The following is a 22,329-nucleotide window of genomic DNA, read 5'->3' on the forward strand; positions in this document are numbered from 1 at the left end:
GTCTGCCTTCGGCTCAGGGCGTGATCCTGGCGTTCCGGGATCGAGTCCCACATCAGGCTCCTCCGCTGTGAGCCTGCTTCTTCCTCTCCCACTCCCCCTGCTGTGTTCCCTCTCTCGCTGGCTGTCTCTCTGTCACATAAATAAATAAAATCTTAAAAAAAAAATGGTTACAATGGCAATTTTTATGCTGTGCATATTTTAATAAAAAATTTAATTAAAAAAATAGTGTTCCAGACACTGTCCTGCCAGAGCGGAGAAGCACTGAGCCTGGCCCTTCTTCACCATGGTCCCCTCATGCTCCCGGCCACCACCACCCTGCCCCAGCAGCAGCCGTCTGTCACTCGTGGGCGCCTCTGGAGTCCAGCCCTGGGCTGTGCCCTGACATCACTCACACCAAGAGCCAGACAGAGGCCCTAGCGTCCTGGCCTCATGCACTAAGAGGCCACAATAACATTGCTTCCTTTGGGTTAGGCACATTTGCATATGTAGATGGCTGCTAGCATAACTGTTTTTAAATTGGGCTATAACTTACAGACAGTAAAGTGAACCCCATGGATTTTTACGTATGTACACACCTGTGCGTCCGTACCCATCAACCATCATGCTGATCACCCAGATCAATGTGTAGAGGTTTCCAGTGCCCCAGAACTCCCACAGGCCCCCGCAGTCGGAACCTATCCCAAGAGCAGCCACTATTTTGACTCCGAAGGCCTCAGATAGGTTGGGCCTGACATTGAACTCCCCGTAAGTGGAATCACTGAGTATGTTTCTCAATTCTCTCCACATGTCTGCGAGAGTCAGCACACTGTTGAGTGTGACTTGATTGTATGAATGTACCAAAAAAAAGGAATCCCATTCTCTTGTTGATGGGTAGTGGCTGTTTCTACTTTTTTGGACACTATGAATAAAGCTGCTAGAATATTCTGATACAATGTTTTAATGGATATAAACACTCCTTTCTGTTGCGTATATACATACCCAAGCAGGGAATTGCTGGATCACAAAAGTAGGCATATTTAGTCTTACCACTACTAAACATTTTTCCAAAGTGATTTTAAATTTGCATTTCTCTGATGAGTAAGGATATATATTTTTTCACTATTTTAAAAATTTTTCTTTTTAAGGGGGGGAGCGTCAGGGGGAGAGAGAGAGAGTCTTAAGCAGGCTCCACACCCAGCACAGAGCCGGATGCGGAGCTCGATCTCACGACCTTGAGATGATGACCTGAGCCGAAATCAAGAGTCTAATGCTTAACCAACTCAGCCACCCAGGTGCCCCTCTGATGACCAAGGATATTATCTTTTGTGACGTATCTTCAATTTTTTGGCTCATTTTTAACTGGGCTGTCTCTTACTGATTTTTAAATGTATTGGAGACATCTCCTAGTCCACAGTTTGCTTTCTCACCCTTTTAAAACTGTCTTCTGTTGAACAGATACCCCTCATTTCAATGCATCCCCATATATTACTCTTTTCTTTCATGGTTAGTCTTCTGTGCTCCATCTAGTCTTTACCTAGCTCGAGCTCCTGCAAGTATTCTGTAGTTTTTCTAAAGGCTTGGCTGTCTTATCATTCACATTTAAATCTATGATCCTGCGTGAATTACTTTTTGTGTATGGTGGGAGGGAGGGTGGTTAAGGTCCATTTTCCTGTAAGAATATCTCATTGGAGCAGCACGATTTGATACAAAGACCATCCTTTCTCCGCTGACCTGCAGCGGAGCCCTTGCTGTACATCTGCTGACCATACACGTGTGGGTCTGTTTCTGGAAGCTCTGTTGTACTGCTCTATTTGTCTGCCCTGTGCCAATACCCACAGCTCTAGACTAAGCCTTCATATGGTGTAGTATAAGTCGTCTAGCTTTGTTCTTCTTTTTCAAAATGATTTGGGCTAGTCCAGAGTCTTTTGCTTTACATATATATTTTAGAATCAGCTTGCCAATTTCTACCCTCCCTTCCTCACCGGAAAAGCTTGCTGGAATTCTGATTAAGAAGTCATTCAATTTATAGATCAATTTGGGAAGAACTGACATTTTAACAATATTGTCTTCCAAACCATGAATATGGTAAATCCCTCCTTTAGGTTTTCTTTATTTCTCTTAGTATTGTTTTGTAGTTTTCAGTGTGGAGGCCTTGCAAATTTTTTGCTAAATTTACTCTTAGACATTTGCTTTTAAAATATTTCAAAATTTTACTTTCAATTTCATTATTGCTAATAAGCAGAAATATATACGATCTTTTTACGCATGATCTTTTACTATATGATCTTGTGTTCAGAAACCCTGCTAAGCTCATGTATTAGTTCTAATCAATTGTAGATTCTTTTGGATTTTCAATGTATACAATCATGTCAACTGTGACTCGTGACAGTTTTTCTTTCCTTTTCCAACCCTGATACCTTTTATTCTTTCATTTTCCCTAATGCACTAGCACCTAATTAAAAAATGAAACAAAACAAAACATCAACCAGAAAAGGTTACTACTCCTAGGGAATGAAAATGAAGTATATACTTTACTTGCTTTTATATCATTTAAGTGTTTTTAATGAGCATGTATTACTTTTCTAATTCTGTAAGCAATCTAGTTAAATGAGATGGGGAAGCAATAAATGTTTGTTAGCAAAATCTAAGCAATTGAAATTTACAAAGTAGGGGTGCCTGGCTGGCTCAGTTGGTAGAGCATGTGACTCTTGTTCTCAGGATCGTGAGTTCAAGCCTCACATTGGGCATGGAGCCTACTTAAAGAAAGAAAGAAAGAAAGAAAGAAAGAAAGAAAGAAAGAAAGAAAGAAAGAAAGAAAGAAGAGAGAGAGAGAGAGAGAGAGAGAAAGAAAGAAAGAGAAAGAAAGAAAGAAAGAAAGAAAGAAAGAAAGAAAGAAAGAAAGAAAGAAAAGAAAACAGATTTACAAAATAAAAAACAATTTCTTAATCACACTGTCGTATTATTTCCAGCTTTTGGCCTATATGGCCAGACAAAAATGGAATCTGATTACTACCCGCCCGCCCAAAAAAGGTATTCTAATTCTCCATACCTTAATTTTTTTCCATATAAAAATACACTATAAAATATCCAGGAAGCTCAACAAATTCCAGGTGAGATTAACTCAAAGAGACCCTTACTAAGACACGTTATAACCAAACGTTCAGAAGACAAAGACAAAAAGGAAATGTTAAAATCAGCAAGACAGAGTAAACTATCACATAAAGGGATCCTCAATAAGATTATTAGCAGACTTCACAGAAAAAAAAAACTAGTGCACAAGCTAGTATTATTGTAACTTTGGTTTATAACTCCAAATTTTGTTTCTACACAATTTAAGAGACTAAAGAAGGGGCACCTGGCTGGCTCAGTTGGTAGAGCATGTGACTCTTGATCTCGGGGTTGTGAGTTTGAGCCCTACAATGGGTGTACAGATTACATAAAAATTTTTTTAAAATTAAAGAAAAGAGACTAAAGAATTTTTAAAATTCATTAAATTATGTTTGGGGGCACACAATGTATAAAGATGTAACACTGTGACATCAACAACCAAAAGGGGTCAGACGGAGTGGTAAAAGAGCAAAGTCTGTGCATGTTGTGAAGTTAGGCCAGAAAAAATTCAAAGTGGACAAAAGACTTAAGTGTGAGACAGGAAACCATCAAAATCCTAGAGGAAAACACAGGTAGGAACCTCCTTAACCTCAGTCGTAGCAACTTCGTACTAGACCCATCACCAGAGGCAAGGGAACAAAACCACAAATGAACTACTGGGACTTCATCAAGATAATAACTTCTGCACAGCAAAGGAAACAGTCAACAAACCAAAAGGCAGACTATGGAATGGGAGAAGATATTTGCAAATGTCATATCTGATAAAGGATTAGTATCCAAAATCTATAAAGAACTTATCAAACTCAACACCCACAAAACAAATAATGCAGTTAAGAAATGGGCAGAAGACATGAATAGACACTTTTCCAAAAGAAGACATCCAGATGGTCAACAGACACAAGAAGAGATGCTCAACATTACTCATCATCAGGGAAATACCAATCAAAACCACAATGAGACATCACCTCACACCTGTCAGAGTGGCTAAAATTAACAATACAGGAAACAACAGATGTTGGCGAGGATGTGGAGAAAGGGGAGCCCTCTTGCACTGTTGGTGGGAATGCAAACTGGTACAGCCACTCTGAAAAACAGTATGCAGCTTCCTGAAAAAGTTAAAAATAGAACTACCCACATCCAGCAACTGCACTACTAGGTGTGTACCCAAAGGACACAAAAATACAGATTTCAAGGGCTACGTGCACCCAAATGTTTATAGCAGATTATCAACAATAGCCAAACTATGGAAAGAGCCCAAATGTCCATCAGCTGATGAGTGGATAAAGAAGATGTGCTGTGTGTGTGTGTGTATAGTATCATGCTAAGTGAAATAAGTCAGAGAAAGAAAAACACCACACAATTTCACTCATATGTGGAATTTAAGAAACAAAACAGATAAACATATGGAAAGGGGTGGGAAGAGAGAGGGGGAAACAAATTATAAGAGATTCTTAATGATAGAGAACAAACTGAGGGGTGATGGAGGGAGGTGGGTGGAAATGGGCTAGGTGGGCAATGGGTATTAAGGAGGGCACTTGTTTGGTGTTTTTTTTAAAGATTTTATTTATTTGGCAGAGAGAGAGAGAGAGAGAGAGAGAGAGAGCGCGCACAAGCAGGGGGAATGGCAGGCAGAGGGAGAGGGAGAAGAAGGCTCCCCATGGAGCAGGGAGCTCAATCCCAGGACCCTGGGATTGTGACCTGAGCCAAAGGCTTAACCAAGTGAGCCACCCAGGAACCTCTTCCTAACTCATTCTATGAGGTCAGGTCTAAGAAATTAAAGAAATACATTAATGGAAACACATCCCATGTTCATGGATTGGAAGACTTAGTATTATTAAAATGTCCATACTATCCAAAGCTATCTACAGATCAAATGCAATTCTATTAAAATCTCAATAACATTTTCTGCAGAAATAGAAAAAACCATCCTAAAACTCGTATGGAATCTTAAGGGACTCCGAACAGCCAAAACAATCTTGAAAAAGAACAAAACTAGAGGACTCACACTTCTTAATTTCGAAATCACTACAAAGCTACAGTAATCAAGATATTGTGGTACCGGCACAGAGACAGACATACAAACCAACAGAACTGAATAGAGAGCGCAGAATCCAACCCTCACTTATATGGTAAAAAGATTTTTGACTAGGGTGCCATGGCCGTACAATGAGAAAGGACAACGAGGAAAGGACAGTCTTTTCAACAGATGGTGCTGTGAAAACTGGACATCCGCATGCAAAAGCATGAAGTTGGACCCTTACCTATCTTATCTAATACCATATACAAAAATAAGCTCCAAAACAATCAAGGACCTAAATGTAAGACCTAAAACAATAAAATTCTTAGCAGAAAACGGCACAAATCTTCATGACATGGGATTTGGCGATTATTTCTTGGATGTGACACCAAAGGTATAGGTATATATAGGTAACAGAAGAGAAAATAGACAAATTGGGCTTCATGAGAATTGGACACTGGTACATCAAAAGACACTACCCACAGAGTAAAAGGGAACCTACAGGATGGGAGAAAATATTTGCAAATCATATATTTGATAAGGGATTAATATCCGGAATATATAGAGAACTCTTACAACTCAACAACAAAAAAAACAACCAGACATAAAAAATGGCAAAGGATTTCAATAGACATTCTCCCAAAGAAGATATGCAACTAGGCATTAAGCACATGAAAAGATGCTCAAATCAAGACTATAATGAGATACCACCTCACGTCCATTAGGATGGCTCCTATCAAAAACACAGGAAACAACAAGCATTGGTGAGAAAGTGGAAAAATGGGAACCCTTATGCACTTTTGTTGGGACTGTAAAATGATAAAGCTGCTGTGGAAAACAGTTTGGCAGTTCCTCAAAAAGTTAAAAAAAAGACTTACCACACGACCTAGAAATTCCACTTGTGGGTATACACTCAAGAATTGAAAGCAAGAGGGTGGCTCAGCCGATTGACTGTTGGATTCTTGGTTTCAGCTCAGGTCATGATCTCAGGGTCATGAGATCAAGCCCTGCATGAGGCTCTGTGCTCAGTGGGGAGTCTGCTTGAGGATTCTCTCCCTCTGGCCCTCCCCGCCCCCAACACACTCACGCACACACTCTCTCTCTAAGAAATAAATCTTTATTTTTTTAAAGAGTTGGAGCCGGAGGTGGGGCTCAATCTCACTCCCTGAGATCATGACCTGAGCCTAAATCAAGAGTTGGATTCTTAACTGACTGGGCCATGCAGGGACCCCCTCAAAACAACTTTTAAAAGAAACTGAAATCAAGTTTTATGCTCACTATGAATTCAAGCTCCAACAATGTTTTTCATAGGCTGGCCAGTTTGCCCCAACACCATTCCCACTAATCTGAAATAGCCTGTTTTACAGAGCTTTGTGTAAACGGAAGACGGTATTGAAGAGTCTCAGGTTGGCTCAATATTAGACCATCTGTCAGTGTAGCTCACAGACTGAAGGAGAGACCGGCTACGAATCAGTCATGTCACTCCCTCCAGGGGCTTCCCACCATACTTAGATCCAAACTGCTTATGCCAGTGAGCAGGTCTCCACCACCTCCTGACCTTGTCTCCCGACCGCCTGTGAGTCCCCTCGCCCGTTCACTGCGCTCCAGCATCTGTGCTCTTCTCCACGCCCCTGACACGCAGGGCACGGCGCTTGCTATCTCCCTAGCTCTTGGCAGGATTGACTCTTTCTCACTCTACAAGCAGCCTTCTCACAGAGGCCTTCTCCGGCCACGGTGACCGCCATCCCGCTCCGCCATGCGCACCGCGTGTCTCGTTCACAGCGCTTCGTCACCAGCAGACAGGCCTCGCTCCTTTCCTTGTCTTCTTTTTTACGGTCATTACGCCCCACCCCGGCCACACTCACAGGGTCGGGACTTTGTTTAACTTGTTCACTTTCACACCCCCCAGTGCCTGGGACACACCACAGGCCCTCTATAAATACCTGCTGATCGGAGGAGTGAATGGAAATAAATCATGGGGCTGTATCGATATTGCTAAAAAGGTATGTGCCCATTTAACAGACATGCCTCATTTTTTAAAATGTGGGAACGCACTATAAGAGGCAGTCGATTATCCAGCATGAAGGCTGGTGTCAGTGAAGCCTTGGTTTCTCCTGCAACTCAAATGCTCCCCAGTTGTGTATCCTTGGGCAAATCACTTAATCTCCCTGAGCTTCGATGTCCTCATCCATAAAATGGGAGAGAGAATGCAACTGAGAGTTGTCACAAGAAGTGAAATGAAGTAAGTGCTTAACAGAATGTCTGGAACACAGGCAGCCTTCAGTATCATGTAATGTTATTTGAATGGTGATAGGAGACAAGGAACTGAAGGAATCTTTTTCAAGAGCAGAGGAAAACTAATCAGACATCGTCACAAACGTCAGGCCTGCAGGCTTGGGCTGGAAATAAGACAAGGATGCCTCGTGCGACTGCCATCCTTCACCATTGTGTGCGGGAAGCAGTGGGTCTGACCAATGTGGGAAAATCGTTTGGGATAAGTGCTGTGGTTTTAGAAAATAGATGAACTTATTCACATTGCGGTAAGAATTAACCGAGGGGCACCTGGGTGCCTCAGTCAGTTAAGTGTCTGCCTTTGGCTCAGGTCATGATCTTAGGGTCCTGGGATCGAGCCCCACATCGAGCTCCCTACTCAACGGTGAGTCTGCTTCTCCCTCTGCTCTCCCCCCACCCCCACTCGTGCTCTCTCTCACGCTCTCTCTCTTTCAAGTAAATAAAATCCAAAAAAAAAAAAAAAAAGAATTAACCATGAAATGACGAGAACTAATGTGAATACTTAATATGTTGATCGGATAGGAGATAAAATAGACAAAAATTGTCTTCTTTATACCAACAGACTTCACAAGAACAACCAAAGCTATTTAAAAATATCTAGGGGCGCCTGGGTGGCTCAGTGGGTTAAGCCTCTGCCTTCGGCTCAGGTCATGATCCCAGGGCCCTGGGATTGAGCCCCGTGGCGGGCTCCCTGCTCAGCAGGGAGCCTGCTTCCCCCTCTCCCTCTGCCCCCCCCACCTGTGCTCGCTCTGGCTCTCTCTCTTAAATAAATAAATAAAATTTTAAAAATCTTTTAAAATATCTAGATACAAATAGGATTGGCAAGATCCACATGAGGGAGAACACTCTCACTGCAGGATCTAAAGGAAGACCAATGACACCCACACCAGCCTATACACATTAACACAATTTCAGTCCAAATCCCATCTGGTTTGCTCTCTACTTGGGTTTTGACACTTAGAAGAACAAAAGAGAGGGGCACCTGGGTGGCACAGCGGTTAGGCGTCTGCCTTCGGCTCAGGGTGTGATCCCGGCGTTATGGGATCGAGCCCCGCATCAGGCTCCTCCGCTAGGAGCCTGCTTCTTCCTCTCCCACTCCCCCTGCTTGTGTTCCCTCTCTCGCTGGCTGTCTCTGTCTCTGTCAAATAAATAAATAAAATCTTTAAAAAAAAAAAAAAAAAAGAAGAACAAAAGAGTGAGAACAGCGAGAGGATGTGAGAAAGAATAAGGAGCGTGGTCTCACCCTGGCCTTCTACTAGGGCACTCCGAGTCCCCCAGCTGGGCTGGACACCACCTGCCCTGAATTCATTGTCCTAGTTAGCTCTTCAGCGGCACTATGAACAGAATGGCTGGAAAATGCTATTTTACTTGTCGCTAAGCTTTGTGCAGCATTTTCCAGGTAAAAAGGTTCACCCTGAGTTAAAATGCCAGGAAAGCCCAATGTAAATATAAGGTCAGGGAGTCTGCTGCACCCTTGGGGCTGGAGCCAGTTGACCCCTCGTAAGTGACTGTTGCTGAGACCCAGAGAAGCAGAGGGCTGGGAGGTATGGGTCAGACCCATCTCAGCTCTTGCCACCTGGAGCCATAGCTGGGACCTCTGCCAGTGCTCTGTCCTGTTTTCTCTCCTAGAACTGTGGACGAGGGATGGCCGACCCCCACCCCCTGAGTTCGTGGGGCCAGGCGGAGGGGCTGCCGTGGGATGGACATCCCACCTGCTGCAGGTGAGGAGGGGAAGGGGGTGGCGGTGGGCTTGGGGTCCTCTGGTGTCCAGCTTAGCTGAGGGAGGGACACATGGGGGCAGCCAGCCTTGGCTACGGGATCCACTCAAATCCTCGGAGAGGAAAAGGAAGGTGAGGAGGTGGTGCCTAGGCACAGCTCTACCTCGTGGCTGCGGAAGGCAGTGCTGCCTGTGGGTCAGGAGACCCCAGGGAAACACTGAGAAAAACAGCAACGCTCTTGGCATTGTTCATCGTAGGAGTTCGGACAAGCACACCAAGACACGAACCCACTACTGTAGGACTGTGCACCGTGGCTTCACTGCCCTAAGAGCCCCTGGGCTCCACCTATCCACCCCTCCCCTCCTGGCCACCACCAACGATCTCCATAGTTTTGCCAAGTTGCCTTCCCAGACTGGCTTCCTTCATTCGCCCCTTCGTGTGAGCGGACCTGCCCTTAACCTCCTATTTCCAGGTCACAAATGAGGACATCACCGCACAAGCAGCTCAGGCGGCCTGCCCAGCGTCACACAGCCAGTAAGTGGCAGAGCTCAGGTTCCAGCCCAGGCCCCCCCATCCGACCCACACTCCTGGCGTCAGGGGCTCCTCTCACTGTCCGGGAAACAAACAGCCCTTCCAAGCCCTTCCTGCAGACCAGACCGAGGGCCACCAGCAGTCTGGGGAAGGACAGAGAGTGGGTGCCTCCCCGTCCCTGGAGGCTCACTCACCTGTCCCAGGCCAGGGTGGTGACACGGCAGAGAGCACTTCAGGCCCTCTCTTCACAGCTCCTGGTGGCAATCCCGGACTCCATGAGGAAGCAGGAGGTGCGGACGGGTGGGGAGGCAGGCCAGGGCCGAGGCCCTGGCTCCCCAGCAGGGCAAGTGAAAGTCCTCGTGGACCTGCTGGCCGGGAAGAGCAGTCAGAGCTCCCAGACCCCACAGACCCTGGACAGGACGCCACACGGTGATGGTAGGCATATGGAGGGTCTCCCTGGGCCCTCCCCTTCCACCCCTCCCTCCCCTCCCCCATCTTCCCCTGCCCTCCCCTTTGGCCTCTGTCCCACAGACTCGAGGATACAGAAGTGCCAGGAGGCCCTGCTGAATAGGGTGAAGGGCAGCCCGGAGCTGGGCGGCCCCTCGCCCAGGCTGACCAGCCTCCTCCTGGTGGAGGGGCTCACAGACCTGCAGCTGAAGGAACATGACTTCACGCAGGTGGAGACCACACGTGGGGGCTGGCACCCAGCCAGGACCATCGCCCTGGAGAGACTCTTCCTGCCTCTGTCTCGGGTGTCTATCCCACCCCGAATCTCCATCACCATCGGGGTAGCTGGTGTGGGCAAGACCACCCTGGTGAGGAACTTTGTCCACCTCTGGGCCCGGGGACAGGTCGGCAAGGACTTCTCCCTACTGCTACCTTTGACCTTCCGAGATCTCAACACCTACGAGAAGCTGTCTGCAGACAGACTCATCCGCTCCGTCTTCCCGCACATTGGGGAGTCTGGCCTGGCGGCAGCAGCCCTACCCAAAATCCTCCTGATCCTGGATGGCCTGGATGAATGTAAGACGCCTCTGGACTTCTCCAACACTGTGGCCTGCACGGACCCCAAGAAGGAGATCCAGGTGGACCATCTGATCACCAACATCATCCGAGGCAACCTCTTCCCAGAAGTTTCTGTCTGGGTCACGTCCCGCCCTGGCGTGGCTGGCCAGATCCCGGGGGGCCTGGTGGACCGGATGACAGAGATCCGGGGCTTTAACGAGGAGGAGATCAAGGTGTGTCTGGAGGAGATGTTCTCCGAGGACCACACCCTCTCAGACTGGGTCCTGAGGCAGGTGCAGGCAGACAGGGCCCTGTACCTGATGTGCACGGTGCCGGCCTTCTGCCGGCTCGCAGGGTCGGCGCTGGGTCACTTGAGCCGCACCAAGCCGGGGCCCCAGGACTCGGCGCTGTGGACTCCAAGGACCCTGTGCGAGCTCTACTCTTGGTACTTCAGGATGGCCCTCGGTGGGGATGGGCAGGAGAAGGGCAAGGCAAGTCCTCGCATCGAGCAGGTGGCCCACAGCAGCCGCAAGATGGTGGGGACTCTGGGTCGGCTGGCCTTCCACGGGCTGGTCCGGAGGAAGTACGTGTTCTATGAGCAGGACCTGAAGGCGTTTGGCGTGGACCTCGCTCTGCTGCAGAGTGCCCTGTGTGGCTGCTTCCTGCGACGGGAAGAAACCCTGGTTTCCTCAACAGCCTACTGCTTCACCCACCTGTCCCTGCAGGAGTTCGTGGCGGCCGCGTACTATTACAGTGCGTCCAAGAGGGCCATCTTCGACCTCTTCACCGAGGGTGGCGTGTCCTGGCCCCGCCTCGGCTTCCTCACCCATTTCCGGAGTGCGGCCCAGCGGGCCATGCAGGCAGAGGACGGGCGGCTGGATGTGTTCCTGCGCTTCCTCTCAGGACTCCTGTCTCCAAGGGTCAACGCCCTGCTGGCGGGCTCCCTGCTGGCCCAGGGGGAGCACCAGGGCTACCGGGCCCAGGTGGCTGAGCTCTTGCAGGGCTGCCTACGCCCTGACGTAGCCGTCTGCGCCCGGGCGGTCAACACCCTACACTGCCTGCACGAGCTGCAGCACACAGAGCTGGCCCGCAGCGTGGAGGAGGCCATGCGGAGCGGGGGCCTGGCAGGGCTGACCAGCCCCCAGCACCGCGCCGCCCTGGCCTATCTCCTGCAGGTGTCGGATGCCTGCGCCCAGGAGGCCAACCTGTCCCTGTGCCTCAGCAAGGGCGTCCTCCAGAGCCTGCTGCCCCAGCTGCTCTACTGCCGGAGCCTGAGGTGGGCACCGGGGTCGGGGTGTGCCAGGTGTGTGGGCGGAGAGGGCGGGGCCCTGAAGGTTCCTCCCCCCCTCCCCCAGCACGCGCCCCTGTATCAGCATCCTGGGGCTGCCGTAAAGAAGGGCCACAACGTGGACGGCTTAAGGCGTCAGAAACTTACTCTCTCACAGCTCAGGAGGCCGGAGTCCAAAATCAAGGTGTTAGCAGGGCTGAGCTCCCTCTGAAACCCATAGGGGAACATCCTTCCTGCCTCTCTAGCGGGTGCTGTTTGCTGGCATCCTCAGCTTGTCCACACATCACTCCCGTCTTTGTGGTCACACGGACTCCTCCTCCACGTCTGTCTTCGCGTAGTGCTCCCTCCGACGGGCACACCAGGCATGTGGGGCTACAGGCCCAGCCTGCTCAGAATGACCTCATCTTAACTAATCACAACCGCAATGACCCTATTTCCAAATATGGTCACATTCTTGAGGCACTGGGGGGGGTCAGAACACCAACCTATCTTTTTGAGGAACACAAGTCAACCTTCAACACCCTGTGAACCATCCCAGTGCTGACAGGGGCCGCACCCACTCATCCTGCCCCCAGCCCAGCGTCCACCCAGTGCTCTGGACCTTAGGAAGGCTGTAAGACCAGGGCTGTTCCGGACCTGAGAGCAGGTGCCACGTCCTCAGGAGAACTAGCAACCCGTGTCCTACATACTCACAGGGTGTGCTAGGCCGCTGGGAAGACACCCCTCTGGATAGGAATCCTAGGGCTCACAACACTGAGCTCCCGAGTCCACCCTCATAGGAAAATGCTGAGCATGGTGGGTGTGCTGGCATGGACCCGAGCCGCACGGCAGGGGCTGCATGGCGACGGAAACGTCAGCCTGGGCACCTCTGCAGCCATGATGCCGGCGGGCGCTGGTACCACTCACCACTGCCCTGCCTTCCGCAGGCTGGACAACAACCAGTTCCAGGACCCTGTGATGGACCTGCTGGGCAGCGTGCTGAGTGGGAAGGACTGTCGCATTCAGAGGATCAGGTAACGCGGACCCAGGAGACCCCATCCGGGGTGCCCACCTGCTGCATAGGGTCTGGGGCTCCTTTCCCATCCTCCTCTCTGCTCAACCGGCCAGGGGTGTTTTCAAGGAGAGGTGCCTTTGAAGTATGTGGCTCAGGATGCACGTTGCTTGTTCTGCCCATTCCAGAAAGTTCCAGAGGCTCAGGTGCCTCATCTGTGAGAAGAGGGAAAGGACAGGGTGAGGGTTAGATGCTCTCATGGACATGGAAGCATGTCTCCGAATACTCTATGTTCTGATGTGGTGCCAGGCTGGGTCTTCTCTAAGCTCCTCTCAGAGCTGGCCCTCAAAACAGTATCAGAGGAATGCGATCACATCTTTAAATAAAATTTTAAAGTTTTTAATCTAAAAAGTGAATTTAAATTTGAACTTTTATTTAAATGAGTGCAAAAAATACAATTTAAACACTGCATCTTTAATATTATAATTAGACAAAAGTCTATATGCTGGCGGCAGAAGAACTCTCTTCCTGTGATAACATTTCTGAGTCTGGGTAACACCGGGTTTGGAGCTGAACTGATGTGATGACCTGAGGGTGGCTGGAACTAGGGAGAGGAGTTTGGAGCATAGGATCCAGAGAGGAATTCTTCATCCTCACGTAAGCCTCCCTCCAGGTTCTGAAATCATCCTTATCTGAGAAAACAAAAACAAACGTGGAATGAGTCAGGAGCAAAAAGAAGTCACTGAGGACAGAAGTGAGAGCGGTGGGCCCTGTGTGCCCTGTACTGTCACCTCTCTGATTAAACAGGGTAAAAATGGGGTGAAAACAGTACCTGTAAGTCCAGGGGTCTCCCTGACCCTCCTCACAGAACGCGGAAGAGCTCTTGTACCCACACCTGTGCTTCGGCACACCAAAGATACAGATGAAAATCTGCAAAGAGGGAAGGTTCGTGTGGGGCGGGCTCCAGGGAGACCAGGCAGACTTTCACTTGTCTCTCCCAGGGTGGTTACATACACAGTGCCTCCCTCCCCCGGTGACCACGTGTGACAGCACGCACCAAGCATTCCCACCAGCGAGGCTCACCCAGGCTTGTGTGCAGAGTTTTCGTGGGGGGCTGGGCATGAAGGGAAGCCCCTCCAAGGGTCAAGCTGCTATTGCAGGGGCCCAAGGCCCCCAGGTAAACAGAGGTCTGCTTTCAGGAACTGGGGGTGAGGTTAACCCTTTCCTGCACACTAACTCCCTCTTCGGGTTGTCGAGCAGCTCCACAGGTTAATGCAAGGGAAGTGTGAGGACGGGCCAGGCACAGGAGGGGCACTGTGCAAGGGCCAGCCATTCTCAGCAGGATTCTGTCTTGTTAGCCAGAGATATAAATGCAATCTCTTTGAAAGAAACACGATAACAACAACTTTTCATTATTTTTTCCTTCATGGGAGCCTTCAGCAAAATAGTCAACATTCAGTGTTCTGCATAAAGGAGTCTAGATAACGCTCAGAATATTTTCTGAACAAAAACCCAAAATTTCTTCTCTGGCCACATGCTCTTCTTCACCTCCCTGTAGTTGGTCCTCATGGGCCACATCCCTGTGTGAAATGTCCAAGGCACCCTTTAGAATACACACATGGCTCATGAAATATTACTTCTGAAACGTTCTGCAAGTCGGGGAGGGGGGGACAGAGGCGTTCTAGAACTCAGGAACATTTATACAGAAGGCGGTCCTCATGTTCAAAGTTTAAGCAACATAACCCTTTTTAAAAGTGGTCTATCAGGCAGGACTCCAGTAAGAGATGCGCAGCTAGAAGCTGCTGGAATTGAAAGAAGAGGGGTGCTTGGTTCCCCCTCAGCCTCTAGGGGCTCCTGAGGCTTTTCTGAGGAACACCAGGGGCCCTTGAAACACAGCTTGAAAAGCACTGGGGATTCTAACTGTACCTCCCGGGTCCTCCATAGTTTTAAATGCCTCAGAAGCTGTAAAGAAGCTCGGTAGCCACCATTTCCGAAACCGTGTCCATGAAGCAACATGATCCACCAGCTTATTCCTGAAATTACCCTTTCAGGGCAGACACAAGTTTTTTTTGGTTTTTGTTTTACTTTCAAATTAGTTCTGTAATAAGTACCCTCTTCCTCTCTTGCATTAGAAAAAGGACTGGGGCCAGCGGTGAGAACTATGAATTTGGCCACCAGTTCGTGAGAGCGGATTATTAAAGTTTTAGGAACTTTTGCAAGCTGGGAGTGCTTGAAATTGGCTGTGGTGAGGGTATTTACACCATGGAAATTGGCCGACGCTACACGTCAGTGTTTCTGTATTTTGTTTTTTGCAGCACACCATTGGGTGGGGTCTCTGCGGGAGACTTCTGTAACTGCCCAGGCTCTCCGCCGAGACGTTGGTGCAGAAGCTTCTGCGCCAGATTCTGGCCAAACTTTGCCCCGTGACTCTGCCAGTGTGAGGGTCTGTCCCCCATTCTGGCCCTACCTTACCTGGCTCAGAGGCTTTCCTGGGCTGGGCACTTCCACTCTGGGCTCACCTCATCTCCACCTGTGTCCTTCATGATGCTGGTGAAACCGAGAGGTTTGGATCACAAGCCTGGTGTTGAGGAAGAGGCAATGAGATTTACGGACCTGCAGTAACCACTCCTCTCCTTCTCCTTGCGCAGCCTGGCTGAGAACCAGATCAGTAACAAAGGGGCCAAAGCTCTGGCCAGATCCCTCCTGGTCAACAGAAGTCTGACTGCTCTGGAGTAAGTAGGACACATAAAGCCAACGTTCCCCCATTGGGCCACGGACAGCTTGTGAGCCATCCATGAAGTCCCTTAGACCACACTCTCCCCTGGGTGGGGTGGAAGGACAGCTGAGCAAGCAAAATCCTGGCTCCTCCTCAGCTGTTGGGACCAGCCCGGGGAGGCACCGGGATTTTGGCCCTGAGGCTGACATTATTCTCCCAGCTCTCTATACCTGGCCTGAGCCAAGTCCCTCAGAGCCTGCTTTCTTCTCCCCATCACATGGGGCCATCCTGGGAAATTCCTTACTTGTTCACCTAAATAAAGGTCTCTGCAAAACATGAAATTCTAAACTCCAATACATGAAATTCTAAACTCCAATACATTATTTTCAAGAAGCATAGATTTAAAGGTTGGGTAACTTATGTTCTTTTTTTCCTCCCTGGGAATTGCATTAAAACAAACAAACAAACAAACAAACAAACGAGTTCTTTTTCTCTTTGTTCCTCCAGCCTCCGCAGTAACTCCATTGGACCTCAAGGCGCCAAGGCTCTGGCAGATGCTCTGAAGATTAACCGCACTCTGGCCTTTCTGAGGTATGTGCCATCTGCTCCCTCTCCCGATGTAATCAGTAGAGGACCCAGAAAACCCTCTCCCAGGTGCCAACCATGGAGTGGGAGATGATTCAAAATGGCGGGCATGCTATACTGGCTCCCATCTAGGTGGATACCACATGATCTAGTATCCTACACAAGTTTCAGGTTTCAGCTCTTCCCTGGTCATTGTCCTTCAGCTTTTCCCTGGTCATTGTCCTTCTGTTTAGAGCCTAGTCAGAGGATGGAGGAGAAGGAGGATGGGGTTGTACAGAGGAGGAAAGGCAAAATAATCTATGAGGAAAACCTCTTGTCCTCCATCGAGTGGGAAACTCCCACGGCCATGGTGTCAGAATGTTCCCCAGAGGTGTTTTCCAGGACACTGAAAAGCCCATCTTCCAGAATATTCTTATGGTTTGATGCAGTTTGCTGTGCTCTTAGGGGCCTATAGTTGTATCCATCCTTAATTGAATGCGTACTGTCATTTGTTTTTCCATTTATTCATTTTTATTGGGGTGAAATTCACCATTTTAAAGTATACATTTCAGTGACACTTAACACACTCACAGTTGTTCATTCATCACCTTATCAGGTTCCAAAATATTTCTATCACCCTAAAAGTAGATTCCGCATCCATTAGCAATCACTTCCCATTCTCCCCTCCTCCCCACACCCTGTCCTGGCAGCCACCAGGGACTGCTGCTTTCTGTCTCTGTTTACCTACTCTGGAGATTTCATATATATAGAATCCTTCAGTAAGACCCCTTTGCCTGGCTTCTTTCACTAAGCATCATGTCTTCAAGGTTCATCGACATTGCGGCAGGTGTCAGTGGCTTCACTCCTATTTATGGCTGAGTCATATTCCATTGTATGGACAGATCACAATTCATCCATTCATCAGTTGATGGACATTGGGTTGTTTCCACATTTTGGCTCTGGTGAATAATGCTGCTGCACGCATTCACGTACCAGCATTTGAGTACCTGTCCTCATTTCTTTGGGGTAGACAGCTACTAGTGGAATTTGCTGTGTCATATGGTAACTCTGTTTGACCTTTTGAGGAACTGCCAGACCGCTTTCCACAAGGTCTGCCCCATTTTACATTCCCACCAGCAGTATGTTAAGGTTCCAATTTTTCCACATCCTTGTCAACACTTGGATGCTGTGGCTTTTAGCTGTAATTAAGACTGTTGATAACCTAGTTATCATTATCCAGATACCATGGGCACCTTGTTCCCAGTCAATAGACAAATGCTTAGAGACCCAGAGGGAATCCTAACGGCAGAGCAGCACTGGAAAGAACCAACTGTTCCCAAATCCTGTGTGGTGGGCAGTAAGGGGACGTAGCAGTCAGCTTCTCCCCCCACCCCTCGCCTCATCCCTTGAGCCTTGCTAAACCGCAGTAGAGGTTAAGGCCACCACTGGGCACCCCCACGCACACCATTGCTGACGCACTCTTCCTTGCCTCCACAGCCTGCAGAGCAATGCCATCAGAGATAATGGTGCCAGGTCCGTGGCTGAGGCCTTGGCTGCCAATCGGACCCTCTCTGTGCTGCAGTAAGTAGACATGCTGACCAGCAGAGACCCCTTCTTCTCTGCTCTCCTCCTCCAAGGGCCTGTCTGTTTTCTGTGAGGGATGATTGGGGAGATGTCCTGAGGCTTTCTGACCCATCTGGATGGCCGCTGGAAATCTTGATGTCCACTGCTTTTCCACAGAACAGACGTTGGAAAATAATTAAAAATAAAGCCTCTGCCAATGCAGAGAATCCTCTCTACAAATGTAGTAAAGAATGAAACAGCTTAGTTCTTTGAATATTCAACTAGACTGCAGTGCACATCATTGGCTACCTACCAACAAGACGGCAAAGACAAATCTCACCCTTTTCTCCAGCCAAGCAGAGACAACCCACCATATGTGTGCTCTCAAGAGAAGTTTCCTCAAGTAAGATGACTGGACAGCACCATTTGTTGCACATAGTTTTTCTTAAATTTGCTTGGTAGCTGGGGTAGCCATCTGTGTAACTAATCACCTTTATCCCAAGGCAAAACCACACTCCTCCTATCTTTATGACAACTTGGAGTCGTGCTTTCTTCCTTGACGTGTACCCTTCAAAGACAGGGCTCCAAGGTCCCTATAGGCTGTAAATCTGGCAAGAGGGTTATTTAGCTTTTAAAAAGATTTACATCCTTCTCAAAGGGACAGCTTTACCCTTGCAAGTTTTCTCAAAGAACACTCCAAGGGAAAGAGCGGGCTCTTTCCTTTTTGGAACCGGGGAAAATTCCCTACTGCTTACAATGTATTTAGCCTTATGCTAGACAGGTCCTGCCCTGCCTGTCCTCCTAGGGTGAGCACAGGGGCTCCTGGTAACATCTCCCTCCTCCAGATGTGGTATAAAGGGAATAGCTGTTGGAGAAGGGCCTGAACAGAGGGTCTGCCCGAGGGAGGGTTGGGTGGCAGGCTGCTGGTGAGTCTGGAGGGAGGTAGATGGTTGAGTGTTGAGAGGGTTGACTGGGTGAGGAGCCAGTGGGACTCGTATGTAGAAGTCGCCACTCGAGAGGTTGCTGGATATTACGTGTCCTCTGGTCACTGCTTCCCAGCTTCTGACGAGGGAGGCTCCAGGTGTCCTTGCCTCCGACGCCCCCCCCGCCCCAGAATGATGTTAATCTGCTGGCATCACTTTGGCAACAATCCACACGCCTTTCCTAGAAACCACTCTGCCGATGCTGTGATAAATGGAGAGGGCACCTGAGCAGTCTCTGACCTCTCACCTTGAACCAGACTGGCCCTGGAGTGGGAATGGCTGTGGCCGGCTTTGCTGAAAGACCCTTCTCCTCTCCCACAGCCTACAGAAGAATACCATCGGGCCTGTGGGAGCCCAGCAGATGGCAGATACCCTGAAACAGAACAGGAGTCTGAAGGAGCTCATGTGAGAAATGCAGAAAGGCCAAATCTGCATCCTCAGTGACTGGCACAATGCCTAGCCCATCATAAATATTTCTGAGCACGAGGGTGGATGGATGGACGGACAGACGGATGGATGCATGGGTGCCAGATAGCTGGCTTTGGACTACAGATTCCCAGGACTGGGACTGTCTCAGCCTTAAATTTACTGCCTTCCCAGCACTTCCTGGTTACCTTCACATAAAGTACCACAAGAGTTGGGCCTGCTCCCTGCTAGGGAGTCAAGTACTTTGCTGCCTCCATCTCTTATAGGCCGTAGGGAGTCACTTGCAGAGGTTACCGGCGACGGACTCGAGCTGCACGGGCTGTGCACTGGGCACCCTTAACACAGCAGAGGAAGCACGGCCCTGGAGCGCTTCCCTGACCCCAGGTCCCCGCCCCGCCCTGCCAGGCTTCTCCAGAAAACCAGCTCACCCTCGGCTCATCTCTTGCAGATTCTCCAGTAACAGCATCGGTGATGGAGGTGCCGAGGCCCTGGCTATGGCCCTGGAGGTGAACCAGGGCCTGGAGAGCCTGGAGTGAGTCTGCCTGACCACCCTCCAGGAGTGGCCGTGGGCACAGGGTGACTCTCCTAGTTTCCCCATCTAAAAGGTGGGCGGGTCCTGGAGGAAGGCTGTCAAGACCACGGCTTTGCCAGAACCCAACCCACCACCAACCTTGGGCATACTGTGATCTCAGTCTCTCTCCATACTCAACTCAGTGCCATCCCACCCCACCAGCCCCATTTCCCTAGACGGTTGAGGTGGGTGTTGGTTGTGTTTTTGGAGTGACAAGCACGGAGTGCCCTCGAAAAGCTGGCCCAGGTGGCTAAAGAGGGTGTTGGCTGCAGCGGCCTTGGTGGGGGGTGGGGGAGCTCAGTGCTGCCCCCACAGTGGGGAGACTCAGCTGTGCCACTTTCTCCGGGGGCTGCAGACACAACACACACTCCAATCCCAGACTATTTGGAGCCGCTCAAACCAAGGCAGAGTCTAAGCTTTGGGGCTGATTATGAGAGACCCACCTGCCCTGACCTACAAGGTCTGGAACGTGGGGGACGGGGACGGGAAAGAGGTATGATGAGCAGAGCAGTGCGGGGTGGCAACTGCTCCCGGGGTTCCCCAGCTCTGTTGAACCTGACACCTACAGTCCCCAGGCTGGAGCAGGGGCTCCCTGTGGGTCCTGGGATGGCCACCCCAAGCATACCTCGCTCTCTGTTTGCAGCCTGCAGAGCAATTCCATCAGTGATGCGGGGGTGGCGGCACTGATGGGGGCCCTCTGTGCCAACCAGACCCTCATCAGCCTCAAGTAAGTCCCAGCTTCCTTCTCCAACTGGGGTCTCCCTTTGGTCAAGGGGTCTGACAGGACTTTGGGACTTGGAAGGAAAGCCCACACCTCCCACTGCGGGCCTGTTCTGAAGATATCCATGGTTGGGCAGCTTAGTTCTGGGGCCTGGCATCCCGCACACTGCCTGCTCTCTCAAAAGGGCATGGGACAGCAGGGGCCCGCAGCTCCCCAGTTCTGCTGCTCCCTTCAGGTACCCCAGCCCCCTCACCTCTGAGGGCCTGTCTCCTCTTCCTCCTGACGGGTCCCACAGTTGGCGGTCCTGCAGGGGAGATGCTTGGTTGGCTAGCCGTGGGTGCCTGGCTTGCTGGAGGCTCTTCACACCTCAGCCCTGATCACTCAGGAGGCCCAGGTCCCACATGACGTTCCTTGGGCTCGAAAGGCCTGAGCGCCGGGGCCTCTCTCCCCTAGAGTCCCCACACGTCTGGTTGGTAGCTCAGGGTCTTCTCTCTCCCCAGCCTGCGAGAAAACTCCATCAGCTCAGAGGGAGCGCGGGAGCTGGCGCGAGCTCTCTGCATCAACCGCACCCTGAAGAACCTGGAGTACGTGAGTGGGGCGCAGCCTGTGCTTCCTCCCCGCCTTCAGCCGAGGGCCTCGCCTCCCTGGAACCCTGGGGACGGGGGAGAGCAGACCCTCATGGCCTTGCCACCTTACAGGCTGGGAAGGACCTGGTTGGGGAGGGATAGCCAGGAGTCCCGGCCTCTGGTGGCAACCTCTCCACTCCCACATCCTAAGTTACCTGTCGATGAGGTTGGTGGGGACACTGCCTGCCCCTCGTCCCCTTCCCCCCAGGTCTCAGGGGCAGCGCAGTACAGGGGTCAGGGGGGTGATCTGTCCTGGAACCTGAGCTGAACCTGGGCCCCCTCTCCACACGCCTGTCAGGATTCGGTACAACAGCCTAAGGCACGTGCTTGGCATACACCAGTGCTCAATAAACGTGAGCTAGGCTGATCCTCAGGCAGGAGGGGAGCTGGATTCCCAGGTGAGCAAGTATGGGGGCTCCACGGCCAGCTACCTCCTGCTTACTCACCCCGTTCCCCTCCTCCCAGCCTGACAGCCAACCTCCTCCACGACCAGGGCGCCCAGGCCATCGCAGTGGCAATGAGAGAAAACCAGGCCCTCACGTCCCTTCAGTGAGTCTCTGGCACCCCCACCCCACCCCTCGTCCCCTCTGCAGAGCTGCAGGACCATCCCACTGGCTCGGGCAGGAGAACAAGTCTGGCTTTGGGGACCTTCCACAACATGGCCTCAGGGGCCTCCAGGAAGCTGTGCCCTGCACCCTGCTCTGCTTCCTGGGGCTGATCAACAGAGAGGCCAATGGTGGGAGGTGGGCACCCATGTCATGCCTCCAAGTGTCACAAGCTTCACGCAGGGGCCATTTAGAATCTTTATTTGTCCCTGTGTCCACCCTTAACCAGAGAGTGCTTGTTGACCCCTTTTGACTAAACTTGAGGTGGGCTGCAGGAGACCTGCCCATCAGTGGCCAGAACCCTGTCCTGCAAGGACTCCTTCCCTGCCACCAGACCATCCTGGGCTCTGCCCTGGGCCACATGTCACACCCGTCTGTCTCTGCCCAGCCTGCAGTGGAACTTCATCCAGGCCGGTGCCGCCAAGGCCCTGGGACAAGCACTACAGCTCAACAGGAGCCTGACCAGCCTCGAGTAAGTGGGGCCTCTACAGGGGCTGCAGCAGGGACATCTGAGACCTCGGTGCCCACTAGGCACACGGCTTGGGCCAGAGGCCCTCAGTACACAGCTTCCTCTGCCCTGAGGCCAGCACACACGTCTGTTCTCATCTGTTCTAATAGCGTTAAT

At 50.5% G+C, this 22,329-nt stretch overlaps 1 protein-coding gene, 1 long non-coding RNA gene and 1 other non-coding gene across 4 annotated transcripts in view; 2 read left to right on the forward strand and 1 right to left on the reverse strand.

Annotated features, from left to right (window-relative positions):
- The window catches only part of NLRC3 (NLR family CARD domain containing 3), a 32,757-nt gene that overhangs the window by 3,186 nt on the left and 7,242 nt on the right, over positions 1-22,329 (forward strand). The window contains exons 2-14 of one of the 2 annotated variants that reach the window (XM_045784024.2): positions 9,026-9,117; positions 9,587-9,648; positions 9,897-10,080; positions 10,177-11,926; positions 12,865-12,951; positions 15,578-15,661; positions 16,153-16,236; positions 17,707-17,790; positions 19,630-19,713; positions 20,396-20,479; positions 20,974-21,057; positions 21,565-21,648; positions 22,093-22,176. In XM_045784024.2, coding sequence (XP_045639980.2) covers positions 9,921-10,080; positions 10,177-11,926; positions 12,865-12,951; positions 15,578-15,661; positions 16,153-16,236; positions 17,707-17,790; positions 19,630-19,713; positions 20,396-20,479; positions 20,974-21,057; positions 21,565-21,648; positions 22,093-22,176 — 2,669 coding nt within the window. In that variant the 5' untranslated portion in view covers positions 9,026-9,117; positions 9,587-9,648; positions 9,897-9,920. Of the gene's footprint in view, positions 1-9,025; positions 9,118-9,586; positions 9,649-9,890; positions 10,081-10,176; positions 11,927-12,864; positions 12,952-15,577; positions 15,662-16,152; positions 16,237-17,706; positions 17,791-19,076; positions 19,161-19,629; positions 19,714-20,395; positions 20,480-20,973; positions 21,058-21,564; positions 21,649-22,092; positions 22,177-22,329 lie in introns of those variants that run through there. The other variant, XM_087871040.1, reaches the window with a different exon arrangement.
- Positions 2,654-2,726, forward strand: TRNAK-CUU (transfer RNA lysine (anticodon CUU)). Its single transcript has one exon. It is a non-coding gene; the product is annotated as a tRNA-Lys (tRNA).
- On the reverse strand, positions 12,943-15,623 carry LOC123783347 (uncharacterized). Its single transcript, XR_006777187.2, has 3 exons — positions 13,762-15,623; positions 13,518-13,621; positions 12,943-13,144 (listed from the first exon to the last, which is right to left on the reverse strand). It is a non-coding gene; the product is annotated as an uncharacterized LOC123783347 (long non-coding RNA).

The sequence above is a fragment of the Ursus americanus genome, chromosome 2 (genome assembly GCF_024610735.1).
Source record: "Ursus americanus isolate L20-20 chromosome 2, mUrsAme1.1.p, whole genome shotgun sequence".
Taxonomy (NCBI): domain Eukaryota; kingdom Metazoa; phylum Chordata; class Mammalia; order Carnivora; family Ursidae; genus Ursus; species Ursus americanus.